Genomic DNA, 13,747 nt, shown 5'->3' on the forward strand with positions numbered 1-13,747 from the left:
ACTGGGTGGCTCTACTATAACGCAGTAACAAAGGGACTGGTTGCAAAAAAGTAATTTTGATAACATATGCATGGATTTCGGGAAACTTTGTGATACTGTTGCACACGAAAGACTGCTGTACAAATTGGAGCAGTGGAGCAGTAAGGGAAAGTTACTACTATGGATAAAGAGATGGTTGAATGGGAAAACACAGAGAGTATTTAACAATGGACACTACGTCTCAAGGATTGATGTTCAGTAATCCAGGGTTCAGTGCTGCGCCCTTTCTTGTTTTTTATATTTATTAATGGTATATCAGGCTTAATATCTAAATTTGCAGGTGATACAGTGGTAGGCAGGATAGTTAATAACAGTAGTCATGGTATGGTACAGATACAAGATATCGAAAAAGCAGGCAAGTGGTCTGGGAAATGTCAGTTGAAGTTCAACATTGTCAAATGCATCATACTAAATATGGGTGGGATAATGCAGACAGGCTTCCAGGACAGATCGTAAACTTTTGCCAATGATATACAGGAACGTTGCTAGCAGGGATAAGGAGGTTTTTTCAGTTTCATCAAATTAGAGCGTCTATAGACTACATCTGCGAGGTGATCTGATTAAGGTGTTTAAAGCTTTGAACGGATTGAGCAACCTAAATGCTCAATGCTTCTTGTCGTTCAGGTTATGCACATGAGGGGCATATATTGAAATTGAGGATGATTGCAAGGTAGATGTCCGGTTCAGATTTCTTGATAATTATATACAAGTAGTCTAAGAAAATATTCCATTTCATTTTAATCCTTTCATGGCTAAACTTCTTATATAGCGAAAGAATTAATGGTATAGATCAAAAGTCAAATCACTAATGAAGGAATAATAAAATTGAAATTGATGTTACGTTAATAAATATTTTTATTTTCAAATTTAAGTAGCGAGATGATGCTTTCAAATTTATGTAGTGCTATTTACAGAAAGGCAAGCCAAAGGAAAAGCGAGCTTACTATTTTTATTTTTTTCAAAACAAGTGTAATAATTAAATATCAGTCTTCTAATGCTGTATTATACTTTTATTAATGTGTAGTACTTATGTAAATAAACTTACATTTTTGCTACATTTATATGTTGTTCTTTCGCTTTAATTATCTTGGAAAATCTATTTCTCATCCACTTGGGAATCAGGAAGAAGGACACGTTTATCTCATTATATCAAGGCAAAGGTTAGACCACACCTCAAGTACTGCGTACAGGTCTAGAAACCTCATTTTAAGAAAGATTGGTGGATCTCTTGAAATGGGAACGGAGAAGAGTAACTAAATTAGTCAACACAAAGGGTACTCGTACCACAAAAGACTCTGGTTCTGTAAATTGCAGCTTTCGAACTAGGCACTTGCGAGAATACCTGATTGAAGTATCCAACACTTTAAACGGATCGCGAAAATTTAATGACGATGATATTCTGACTCTTTCTTAGACAACGCACACAAGGGGACATTTGCTTTTAGCCAGAGGAAGAAAAAAACAAAGAATAATTGGTTGTGGAATAACCAATTTGGTAAAGTTTTCTCTAGATTTTAAGTAATTTAAATTTATTATTAGGTGGGATGGGTGGGGGAGTAGTATTGGTGTTTTTTTTTGACTGATGCTGTATAAGTTTGCTTCCTTGCATCATATACTTTTTATAGGAACTTTTAAAAGCTTTTTGAACATCGCGGCTGAGTTAGTCGGTTTCAAGCGAGTTTTGCATGATTTTTCTCCCTGAAAAGGCCTTGTTTTTCCCCTAGCAAACTGGACAATAATTTGATGGACGAAAAACTGGGGTTTTTATTTGGCCTTAGTTGCTGATGCTCCTAAAACCCAACAACAACATAAGATGCATTTCATAAACTGATTTTTTCTGCAACTGAGAAGGTTTCCTTTTATTCTACTTTTTTATTTTAATTCTTTTTTAACAGTTTAGAGTTTATTTAAAGCTATTTTTCATCGTCCACGAATTTTTGCTCGCCGAAATCCATTTTATAGCTAGGCCGATAGTCATTTAGCCACAACTTGAAGTGATTTATGATCTACAGATTTTAAAGTATCCATCGATTTCAAATAGGCAGTACTCTCAAAATACATTATACAATATATCGAATGAAAAAAAAAAAAATAATAATACAGCCTACTCGTTAAATTTACTCAAAGCGCTTCCTTAAAACACCTTTAAGAACATTTTAGGTCTTCCGAAGGTATTTCGAAGCAATGAGAAAAATCTTTTAAATATTTCTTTGCCTTTCTCGCTCTTCCAGGAAATTGAGAGCTATCATTCATTGGCACCGTTTTTTATTAACCTCCAGCCTCATTCAGTTTTCGAACGAAATTTTTCGTCTGATTGAGATCGAAGCGCCTCCCAGCGGTACTTCCTTCATTACCGATCTTGATTTTGAAAAAAGCAAAATTATGTAGTCTGCTATGACTCCTTTTTACGATAAAATTTAAATGAATTTTAAATTACCCGCTTTCATAATGTCATTCGTCATCTTCCAGCTTTTAAATCTATCAAAAGATGCCAACGAATTCCACTTAGTACACTGATAACTGTTCAAGTTAATTACCCAGCCAAACATTCTCGAGATAACTTAATGATATATTGGTCTGCACCTTCGGAGTTGGCCCTATTACAAAAATAAATCTAGACATCCCCGTTGTAGCCGTACTTATTGCAACCCTACATAAATGTAAATAAAAAAAAGGAAAATGTGAAGGTCTTAGTTCGTCTTTGATTGTAATAAGTTCCTTATTTTTGTCTCTTAAGAATGCCTTTTGTAACCCACTGACTCTTCAATTCAAGTACTCTCCACTAGGGGCTTATTCCGTGCAATAATGAATATTCATTATAATAACTTTTAGGACTTTTATGAGATTTTACTTACTGCGATTTTAATTAAAATTAACATTGCCTATACCAATAATTTAATTGCATTAATTGAAAATCTGACAGTAAAGAAATTACTGTGGTTATTTCGTAACAAAATAAATACACATAAAAATATAAATTATCAATAACGCTTTAGTTGTTAAACTGTGGTGAATATATCTTTTTTAATTAGAGTGGTATTAATTAAATTTGCTTCGGTGTAATCAGCACTAGTTTTATCATATTTACGAATCAGACGCAAAAAGAATGTGGTCTCTTGCTCTTAGGTTTCTTAACAATCCCTAGGAGATGGCTTCGGACATCTTATAAATGTTAATTAGCACATAAACCTTCTATGAATATGTGATTACACTGGACAATGTAAGATACGATTTATGTATGACCAGTCCATCCTTTTGGGATCCTCAGAAGATTATCTACACATGAGAATGAAGCATTCCTAGGGCCTCCTTTAGGCATTGTGTCTAAGACCTATGAAAAAGAAATAGGGGTTGGGAAAAAATATAATTCAAATCGAATTCAAGATTTTCATCCAAAAATTGTGCAAACAAATTTTTAAATACAGATTTCCAAGATACATCTTCACGCACATGGAATGAAGAGTACCTATGGTCAAGAACGCCAGAAGATGGCTATAAGCGCCCCTGAATATACGTGTAGTTTGCTACGAGGGCAAAATTAGTGGTGATATTTCTCTACTCTACATATACAATATCTTCACATTTAAAACAACGATAGCAGTGGTACCGTGCCGGGCCTTCATGTATAAATACACAAAAAAGGAAACAAAAGAGGAACGATTGAAAAGAAAAGAAAGACATTTACATAAGTTGTTTGTACCTTTGGGAAGTGTTACTTCCATCGTAACATGTATTACACGTATGTGCAAGCGGTACAGGAGTTTGCAGATATGCGCCACTTGGCTCTCATTAGCGAGCATGCGCAATAGGTGGACGTGAAGTATTAGTGGTAAGACGGAATGTATTACCAGACGGCGTGCGTAGCAGCGGAGTTAGTGCTGTCGGCAAACAGTGTCTTGGTGAACAGCGCGGAGGACTGTTTTAACTTTCAGCAAGACTCCCAATCAAGAAAGCGGAGGTAGAACAAGAGAATAAAAAAAAAAAGGAAAAAACAAAAGTAAAAAGACAAATAAGGAATGTGATCAACGGCGATTTAATCGTGCGCAAAACAGTGAACTTTTGCATCATTTTCCAAGTGACTACAACATGTCAGAGACGCTAAAAGTTTAAAATAAGTGTGTGTTTTGTATTTTTTCTTGTATTTTTATATATAAAAATTAGAATGAGAACCAGAAAGCGTAGACCATGGACTTCCGTGGCTCAAGTTGTGCTAACGTGTTATTTTACCACATTGGTAGCAGCTTTACCTGAAGATATCAAAGTTGGTAAGTGTAGCGTATTTGTTTTATTTTATTTTATTTTATTTGCGCGCAAAAAAATATTATCTTTCTTGGCTAATTATGAGATTATTAAATCAACTGTAAAATTAAATCCTTGTTAAAGCAGAATTTCTAGTTTAAAATTAATTTCGGAAATAATTATTTTGTATTAATATTTTAGATTTTTATTTCCCAAATTAATATTTTGTTCAATAAAATGTGATGGCGCTGAAGAAGTCGCGTGCTTCAGGAATTTAGCAGACGCGTAACAGCGTTACACGAAGTGCCATTTTATTAAAATGGTGATGAATATTTATTTGTAAGCCTTTTCTGATTAATATGCGATAAGCAATAAATTTTACTTATTTTAAACTAAAATAAAATGTTTCCATACAAATAATTTATTAAAATTCAGTAGAAATGAGAAATAAAATCAATTTTATAAACATCTCCCCAATATAATCTGATGTTTGTAATCTTCGTAATGCAAATGAAGGTAAGTAAGATTTTTGATTAAAATGCATTTCCGCTTATTATAAATAAATAACTATTAATGCAAATTTAATATTATTTAAATAAATTCAGATTGGATTAACTTAGCGTTTGCGAAAAAAAATAATATTTTTCTGTTTATCTAAATTGAATTGGCCCTTTGGATAATTTTATTGAGGCATATTGGTAAATATGCTTCTAGATAAATGATTTAAATATTTGGAAGCATTAATTAAAAGCTTAAATCATAACTGGTGTTTAATATATGAATTATTTATGCGAGTTCTTTAACGCGAAAAATTGTCAAATTTACGTTCATTTAAACAAATTAAAGCCATCTACAGATTGCAGTTAAGTAAAATTTGCAATTTAGATGGCAACAGGAGGTATCTGGTAATAGAATGCTCCTTTCTGGTTATTATTAATATTCTTTAAAAATTGTTATTCACTAAAGTGAAGAATTTTCACCTTTATGGCTTTTACATGATTAAAATACTTTGCTTTATTTAATATGCTTTTAGATTCTAATAACTTTGATTTTATGTACGATGCTGAAAATATACTCCATTCCTTTTATAAAAATTGAATTTTCATATAATTTCCAGGGTTATTTCAGTGATCTTGTATATCGATGAGTAAGAAGATTTTATTTACGAGTTGTTAGGGGTCTTTTGCACATACTCCTCCCCACCCCTACTTTTTTTTTATAAATAGTGACGTCAGTAGCCAAAATTAGCAGTGATTCACGTGCATTTGTGGAGCACAGAGATTACATCAGATAGGATTCGGTGTTCAAACCAAATGGTACATCCTGACATGCAGAAATCCTGGACCGGATATATAACGGCCCCTATAGAGGGCAAATATAAAATTGGATAATGGAAGTAAATTTTGAATACCCATGGATGCGTTCATTGAGTACATTGGATATGCGTTACTGTGTTCTAGCTCCGGAAGATCAACAAGCATTTTTTGGAACTGCTTTCAAATTAATGTTTTTGAGATCCCGAACGATCCTATCCAGGTAGCCTTTCTGCATCTGTAGAAATTACATCAGATGTTAAAACTCACAACTGTGAAGCAGAATATTGACCTCTGGTACAACCTTGTACGTGTTGCCAACTAGTGACTCCTGCCGGATGTAAAAGATCTACGAAGCTCGAAATGAGGTTGATGAACTTAGAAGGGTACCATGAAATGCGCCAAACCTCTTTGACTGCTTTAATTCAATTGCAACTTTGGCAGATCAGTAGACAGAAAACTCCATATTTTTCTTTTTAAATTGCTGTCGCTGTTGTATGTCTTGATAAAAAGATGTTAAATTGGTATGCGCAATGGGCCAAAGTAATTCAAGTCGTAGTAACAGACAATCATCAAATTTTCATCATTGCTTTCTAGGCTCGTTCCAGAGTTATTAACCTTTGCATGAAGTATTTGGTAACTTAAAAATCTTCTCGAGTTACAATTTAATTTGCTGATAGAAATATTTATTTCGTTTAAGGTGGTTGGATTATCTTGAAATTGGAAGACACGTTTCTGTCTTCTTCCATCACCTTCAATTCCCTTTTTGATAGTTGTAGTGGATGTTATTTTAATTTTCACGTCCAGATACAAACTTTTATGTCCAATTGAAACAAATCAGAAAATCGCTGACGCACACTATTCGCCGTTATGAACCCCGAGTCTAGACGTCCCCTCCATTATCGGTAACCCACACAAGCGTCTGGGAAATCAGCCAAGAAAGAAATGGTAAATAAAAATAAGATTGTTCGACTCAGGGACTACTAAGTCCAAAGCTGACGCCTCCCAAGGGTGACACATGTGTCTATTTATTGTCTGATTTGAAAATAATGGGAAGAGATCGTAACAGAATTAAGGCACCAAGCGATGGAAGGGATTGGATTTGGAAAGTACTGCTCTAATCACGTTAGGCTTCAAAGTAGTAAGTATGTGTGTTCTGTATGTCAAAAGGCATTTTCTGTCATTCTTTGGAAATCGCAAATGCGAGCCTCTCTCTCTGTCTATCTATCTACCTCCTGATTTTCCTTTTTTGTAAACATTTACTCCACAAATCATAGAATTAAATTTACAACTAGACGAGTTTATGTCTTCTTCTAAATTTGATTCTATGATAGTCGGTGGTTTATGACACACCCAGAATATGGATGCTTAACTTGACAATCGGATTCTTTTATTTGAATCTACCGTTCTTATTTCTGTTAAAAATAGTTGGAATACCTTTACCAGGTAATGGTTGTTTACCACTATTGAGTTTGTTCCGCATAAATTTACAAGAGTGACTTTGGGGATTTTGCAAATATATTTTTAGCCCTTTGAAGAATTTTATCGATTGCCTCCAATCAATGGAATGCGAATTTTATTTACAGGGAAGGAAGATAAACTAGTGTTGCATATATTCATCCAAAATGCACTTTATCTTATAAAGGGTCCGACTAGATTTTTTGTTTTTGTTTCCCCTATGGCAGTTCGTTACAGGAAATTTAGTTAAATCTCCTTTGAATGACAGAATCAATTTTCCATTTACTTGCGTCTGCCCACGTTAATTATTTTGGGTTGACTCAAAGCAGTTCGAAAAGTGAAATATTGGAAAGTATTTAAGGAACAATAATTGGAGAATATGTGTATGGGAAATCAAAAATTGGGAACATTTTGAAGTGTTCATGATTTTATATGTTTCCTTAGCACAAAAGAGGATTTAAGTAACAATTTGGAGTGCGCGGGAACCATTGAAAAAAATGATAAAATGGTGTGTCGAGGAACAGCCATTGCGAAGTGGACGATACCTATAGGAAGGCTGCCTATGGCTCGGAGTACACAAACTTCGAAACAAACAATCGATGTTGGTCCGAGGAAAATCAATCTACCATTTTCCTCAGCATGAGTGCAAAAAAAATGTTTATTGAGTTTTATTGGATATTTTCCAATATGCCTCTATAAAATTCAGTCCCTCTACTACTCCAAGCATTCCCTGAAGGTCTATAAAAACTAGGAATACAAATGCACTCAGTGCAGTGAGTATAGAAAGCAAGAATAATTGAAATCAGATATTCTGATTAATTATGGTCAACCAAATCTGTGTATAAATAAATTATTTCTCTAAAATTGTTTCCATAGTGACGCCCTCTTCTGGTGATGACAAATGACCTTGCTGGTTTGTAGGATGTCAGATCAAATAAGTTATTATAATATGAACAGGAAGAAATGAAACTTTTTAAAAGAGTATTTTGCGAAGGAAAATAGATTCATTTTTGATTTTATTTAAAACGTCATGTTCTTGATAGATTGTCAAGTGGAATCAGTCGTTGTAATATGAGAAATGGAACTTTATCGAGAGGATATTTCGAAAAAGAAAATATATTTATTTTTGATTTTATTTAAATTTCGAGTAGAGAGCAGAATGCACAGACTTGACATTGATGGAATCGTCTTCCGTTTCAACTGATATTACCTCGCTTACAAAAACATATTTTAGTACACTGCCTATCAACGATATCGATTGATTGCCTGCGTTTGGATTGGTGTGGACACGTAGCGAGTAGCATCTAGTGCCTACCCCGAGTGAAAAGTTTCGAGTTTCCATCAAATTGGCTGATCTAATTCAAAACAACCTAGTTTTGCTTTCTTATACATTAAGGAGAAGGACCTATCAAGCACTCAGCTGCCCAGCTCAATGATTGAGCCTACACTCGTACATCAGCGGAATCCACAATGGTAGAAAGCGCAGAGTCCACAGGAAGTAGCTGTTGTCGGTGACTTATCGTTAGATAAACGGGAAATATATTGTATATAAAGGACAGGATGTGCCTTCGAAGAGCAAAACTTAATAATGTTGTAGAATATCTGTGTGTTTAAGGGCACGAAAGGTGACATTGTTCATGTTTGTACTAATGGTATTACGTATAGGAGATCCACAGATTTACTTAACCGATACGTTGAAAAAAAAAGTTGTGAGTAAGCATTAAATTTAAAAGTGTTCTGCAGTTCTGCCCAGGCACGATAGGAGGGAGTGTGTGAGCTTTGTCAATCAATTTGTTCTTGAAGACTCTATGCAAGGTGGTTGATTTTTTCTCAGCACGGTCTATGCTTGCTGACAGGACAGACTGTTTTTAAAGGAACGGGATACATTTAAATAGAAGGGATGCAAGAATATCGAGGCAGCGTCGATGCGGCGCTGATGGAGGCAGTGTCTGGTGGGTCGGAAAACTGCTAGCGTGGGGCGAGAACAAATAGATGAACAACAGCCCGGGGCACGGGTACAATTGATTCTTTCACTGCTTCTATTAAAACATGCAGCTAGCCTGAAAAGCAAGGTGTCGGAGTTAACTACAAGGCCTACTGGGCCCTCATCAAACAAGATATAGATGAATTGAGTTGGTATTGGATTACTAAGAGTTAAAACAGGTGCATGAATACTTGCATGAATACTTGCATGCTAAGAGTACAATAAATCTGATGAATCTAAAGTATTGTTTAGGTCATCAAATGTGGACACTGTAAGGATATCAGAAACAAGTTGCCGCAGAATTTGAGTACAGTGTGTACTATGTGTACGGAAAAGACATGTATGTAGGTGTTTCTCTTTAGTCGGTTCTCAAGAATCACCCTACAATGCGTCGATGTTATCTGACGGGATTATAGTTGGGATTAGATTAGGGTTGCGACAGAAAAAGCAACCCTTGAAGGGGAAGAGGGATTGGCTAACAGCCCCAATGCGTGTTTTACTGTGTGACATTGCATGCTGTGCGTCGGCTTCTGCTTAATGACGGGAGGAATCACGCTACTCTATGAAGCTAGCGGTATAACTGCACGCACGCACACTGTATAACAGCCACTTTTAGTCTAGATCTACTGGAACTGGCCCACCTTCCCGTGGTGTGGACGAGTACTTTAAGGGTGATTGCTGCTTCTGGGTAGCCAAGAGGGCAGCACAACACAACAATACAATACAATGCACACTGATTACACAATAATGACGTTACTACACGCTTGGCCTTTTTTACAGAGTCTGTTAAATTAACATGGACACGAAGCCGATTTGAATGGGCGTTCTAGGTGTTCTAGGACGTTCTAGGCCGCCCTTACATATACATATGTCCACTCTTACTCTGAGTCTGCGCAGTAGCACAGTGATATTGTCACCGTCCACACCAGGTGGAAAAGGCCCCGGTTCGAATCCTGTCGATGATGCGAGGAACTTTTATAGACTTTTTGTCGCTCCATGGCTCAGTTAGTCGGTCTCAGGTGTAGATAGCGCAATTTGTACGACGTTATCAGGAGTGAACTTTAAAAATAAACAGATTCAAGCGATTGCCCAGCGCCAATTCTTCAGTTAATCTGTTTCTAGCGAATGCCCTCAAGGATCAGTCCTGGGGCCACTCTTCTGGAAAGCCACTGTTTTGGACTAAAGGCTTTTCAGAATGTTGTCGTTATTTGGTTTTTAGGAGCATTAGCAACTAAGGCCATTTTACTCCGGGGATATGCGGTGGTCATTCCCTGACGTTAAAGCATCCTCCGTATTTGGTGGTCACGGACTCGAACCCCGGTCTAATCAAGAAGCGTGTGCTACGCACTGCTGCTCCTGCCCACTTGGCTACGGAGGTGCCCGCTTTTCAGAAACTTTGAATACTATTTTAATATTGCATACGTCCACGATCTTGTTTTTGTGCCTCTGAAAGATCCCATAGTGTTCTTAGCGTGCCGAACTCCTCCTGCAAGATCTGTCTTCTTGGGCTTCCACTGATATGATGAAAATATCTTCAAGCAAAACACACAAATGGTCTTCAGGCAAATTAGACTATAACCGTCCCCCAAACATTCACATTAATGGTAAATAAATTAATTGTAAATAACCAAATATTTGGGCATTACATAGATGACCGACTAAGCTTTCTACCCTAATAAGTCAATAAATTTAGAGTATCAATTATAAGAATTACTTGTTCATAATGGGACCTCAATAAGAAAACCCTTACGTTATATTAAATAGCTGTGTTTCTCCTCCCTGTAATCTCTTATACTTTATGGGTTCTATAAAATTCCAATGTCAAAATCCAAGCCAAAATCCTTTCACTGCAACGTACTATGCTTTTGTCTTACCTACTGCAATGTATGCAGTATGTAAGACATTATCTACGAATGCTCTCCAGATTATTGCCGAAGCCATACCTTCGGATTTCTTCATTGCTTTCTGGGGTATTTTTACCGACTAAAGAATGGTCTTCAAACTGCCATTATGGATGTAAATAGCGATCCAGCCAATAATTTAAAATCTAAAAAAATAAAAATTTGGAAAGCGCTTTATATCTTGCAGATACGCTAGAATTTTAGAGAAACAGATCATATCACAAGGTTTTTCATCCCTGCTGTTTCAGTTGCATCATCAAATTCTGTTAAAAAATGGTTTCACCCCTCTATGAACACTCTTTCTTATTGGGCACGGGTCACTAAAGGCCAAACTCTTATCTTCTGGGTCTGGAAAGTAATAATGCCTACCTATGTGGAGCTGAAGAAACCTGGAACTATGTTTTACACGACTACTGTCCACTTTTTTATGAAAAGTGAAATTATCTACTGAATCTTGTCCCACAACTTTCCGAGGGTAAAGAAGCAATTCTACTTGAGAACTCTACAAACTTTTCAACATTTATCAATGGAAGTTTTCAATAGTAAAAAATACCTGTTATCAAACAGAAAACATTATTGCATTGTTCCTGTGGACAGTTCATTTTCTTGTTGTATGACTGGCTAACTAGCAGCCAGCCTCTAATCGTTGCCTGGAAATCTGCTGAATGGCTTCCATCCATGCTGCGAGGCGGAGGCGGGCCATCTTTCATATACATTGAATCACAGTTCTCAAGCCATGATGCAATTTACAGGCAATATACACAGAGCAACATGGCCTTAGTCGCCGATGCTCCTAAAACCCAAAAACAAGAACAACAACAACGTCGAGCCATGCAACAACCTGTTTTTGTTGGGTTTTAGGTTTTTGTAGAGTTTTGAGACATGATCGGGTTACACCATGTTGCTCTGTATACTTCGTTTATGTATATCTGGACACATGCAATTTACGTTGCATGTGTTCGGGAAAATCGGTAAAAAACCAATGTACCCTTTCCTGAGACCGACTAACTCAGCCACTTTTCTAGAATTATTGGATGATTGTTTTCAACAAGCACAAGAGAAAACAGTTTTCTTGATCTGATAATCAGCAGTAATGGCTACTCATGCATTATGAATAGCCAGATAAAGGAACCGCTAGGTTGTAGTGATCATAGTGTATTTATGTGAGATATAGATAATAAATCTTAGTTTTTGAAATCTTTTCAGTGGGACGAAATTCATGATGATGCTACCTGTGGCATATTCTAAATGGGAAGAAATGTAAATCATCATAGAAGATCACGGCTATTTACCAACTAAGATCTATTCGGTTAAGAAGTTAAGAAGCATATTAAATCAAAGGCATTGCATTCAGTCATACACATGGATGACCAGCGCAATGTTGAGTCAGCTTGGTGGATATAAGCACTGAAACAAATTTCCAGATGTTGACTGCAATTTGTGGGTTGGTGACTCACACACTCGCAAGACGTTTGTAGATTTCTTGAATGACTGTTTTATACAGCAGCATGTTAGAGAGGCAACTAGAGGAAGCAGTTCTCTGGATCAGTAGTGATTCTTCATGCATTAGGAATCAGCAAATACTCGTAAAAGATGCACTGGATGGCAGCGACCACAGTGTACTAATGTGGAATTTAATTAAAGACAACTACTGTCAAGGGTAAAGGAAAAGGCTTTCGCTTTCTTAACTGAGACAGTTTTTAAATTCTGTGCAGTGGGACCAACTAATGTTGTTACCAACAGCAAATTCTAAATGAGAGTAGCACTCAGGGAACTGATCATAGAAGTTACTAGGTTTTTCATACTAGTAACTAAGAAATACTATTAAAGGCTTAGACTTAAATGGATGTCAGATGAACAATCCAGAGAAGTGGCAGAGAAGAAAATTGAATGGGCTGAGTGTAACTTATCAGGCGACACAGAAGCCTCTTGTAGATATAAAGTAGTCTGTAATCAAGTCACAAAGGAGATTAGGCAAGCTAAGGAAGATTATGAGAAGTCTCTGGAAAAGAATGCAAATTGAATTACAATGAGCCACTTGATGTCAGTGGGTTAACTCTTGTGACCCTGCTCATGTTGCTGAAAAATTGAATAGGTATTTTTAATCTACATTCACATATGAGGAATTCTTTAGGGGAGGGAATGCCAGAAGTATATCAAACTCCTACATGGAGCTAAATGACTTTGTGATAACTGAGAGGAAAGTGGAAGAGAAATTGTGGATGCGGAACATTAAAAAGGCACCTAAGGTGGATGAGATCTATGCAATCATATTAAGGGAGGCAACAAAGGAGGTGAGCAAACCCTTAGCCATAATTATGAGAGCATCCTTGGATTCAGGGGAGGTCCCTATGGAGTGGAAATGTCTGAATGTACCCCTAATTCATAAAAGGAGAGAAAAAGGTGGCATGAGTAATTACAGACCTGTTAGCTTAACTTCAGCTCCATAAAATAATGGAGTCACTGGATAAAGTAATGCGGGACTATCTGGACAGGAATACAATTATACTGTTGTCACAGCATAGATTGTTCAGGAGCGGTCTTGTCTAACCAACCCAATAGGTTACTGTGAAGCAGTGACCAAGGAACTGGATAGAAAAAATAATTTAGATGTCATACACTTGAATTTCAGGAGGCTTTTGATACTGTTACACATAAAAGATTGCTGTATAAACTGGAGAAATGTGACATTAAGGGCAATTGACTGCTATGTATAAAGGGATGGTTAAACGAAAGAAGAAGAGAGAAAGTGGTTATCAATGGGCACTGCTCTTTGTGGACTAAAGTTATCGTGGAGTCCTCGAGGTTTCAGT

At 36.5% G+C, this 13,747-nt stretch overlaps 1 protein-coding gene across 2 annotated transcripts in view; it reads left to right on the forward strand.

Annotated features, from left to right (window-relative positions):
- The first annotated feature begins 3,909 nt into the window (after nt 1-3,909).
- The window catches only part of LOC150081209 (glutamate receptor ionotropic, kainate 2-like), a 94,249-nt gene continuing 84,411 nt past the window's right edge, over nt 3,910-13,747 (forward strand). Inside the window, exon 1 of one of the 2 annotated variants that reach the window (XM_090379380.1) lies at nt 3,910-4,304. In XM_090379380.1, coding sequence (XP_090235506.1) covers nt 4,202-4,304 — 103 coding nt within the window. In that variant the 5' untranslated portion in view covers nt 3,910-4,201. Of the gene's footprint in view, nt 4,305-6,654; nt 6,733-13,747 lie in introns of those variants that run through there. The other variant, XM_090379381.1, reaches the window with a different exon arrangement.

The sequence above is a fragment of the Mastigoproctus giganteus genome, chromosome 8 (assembly GCF_048544385.1).
Source record: "Mastigoproctus giganteus isolate SK-2022 chromosome 8, ASM4854438v1, whole genome shotgun sequence".
NCBI lineage: Eukaryota > Metazoa > Arthropoda > Arachnida > Uropygi > Thelyphonidae > Mastigoproctus > Mastigoproctus giganteus.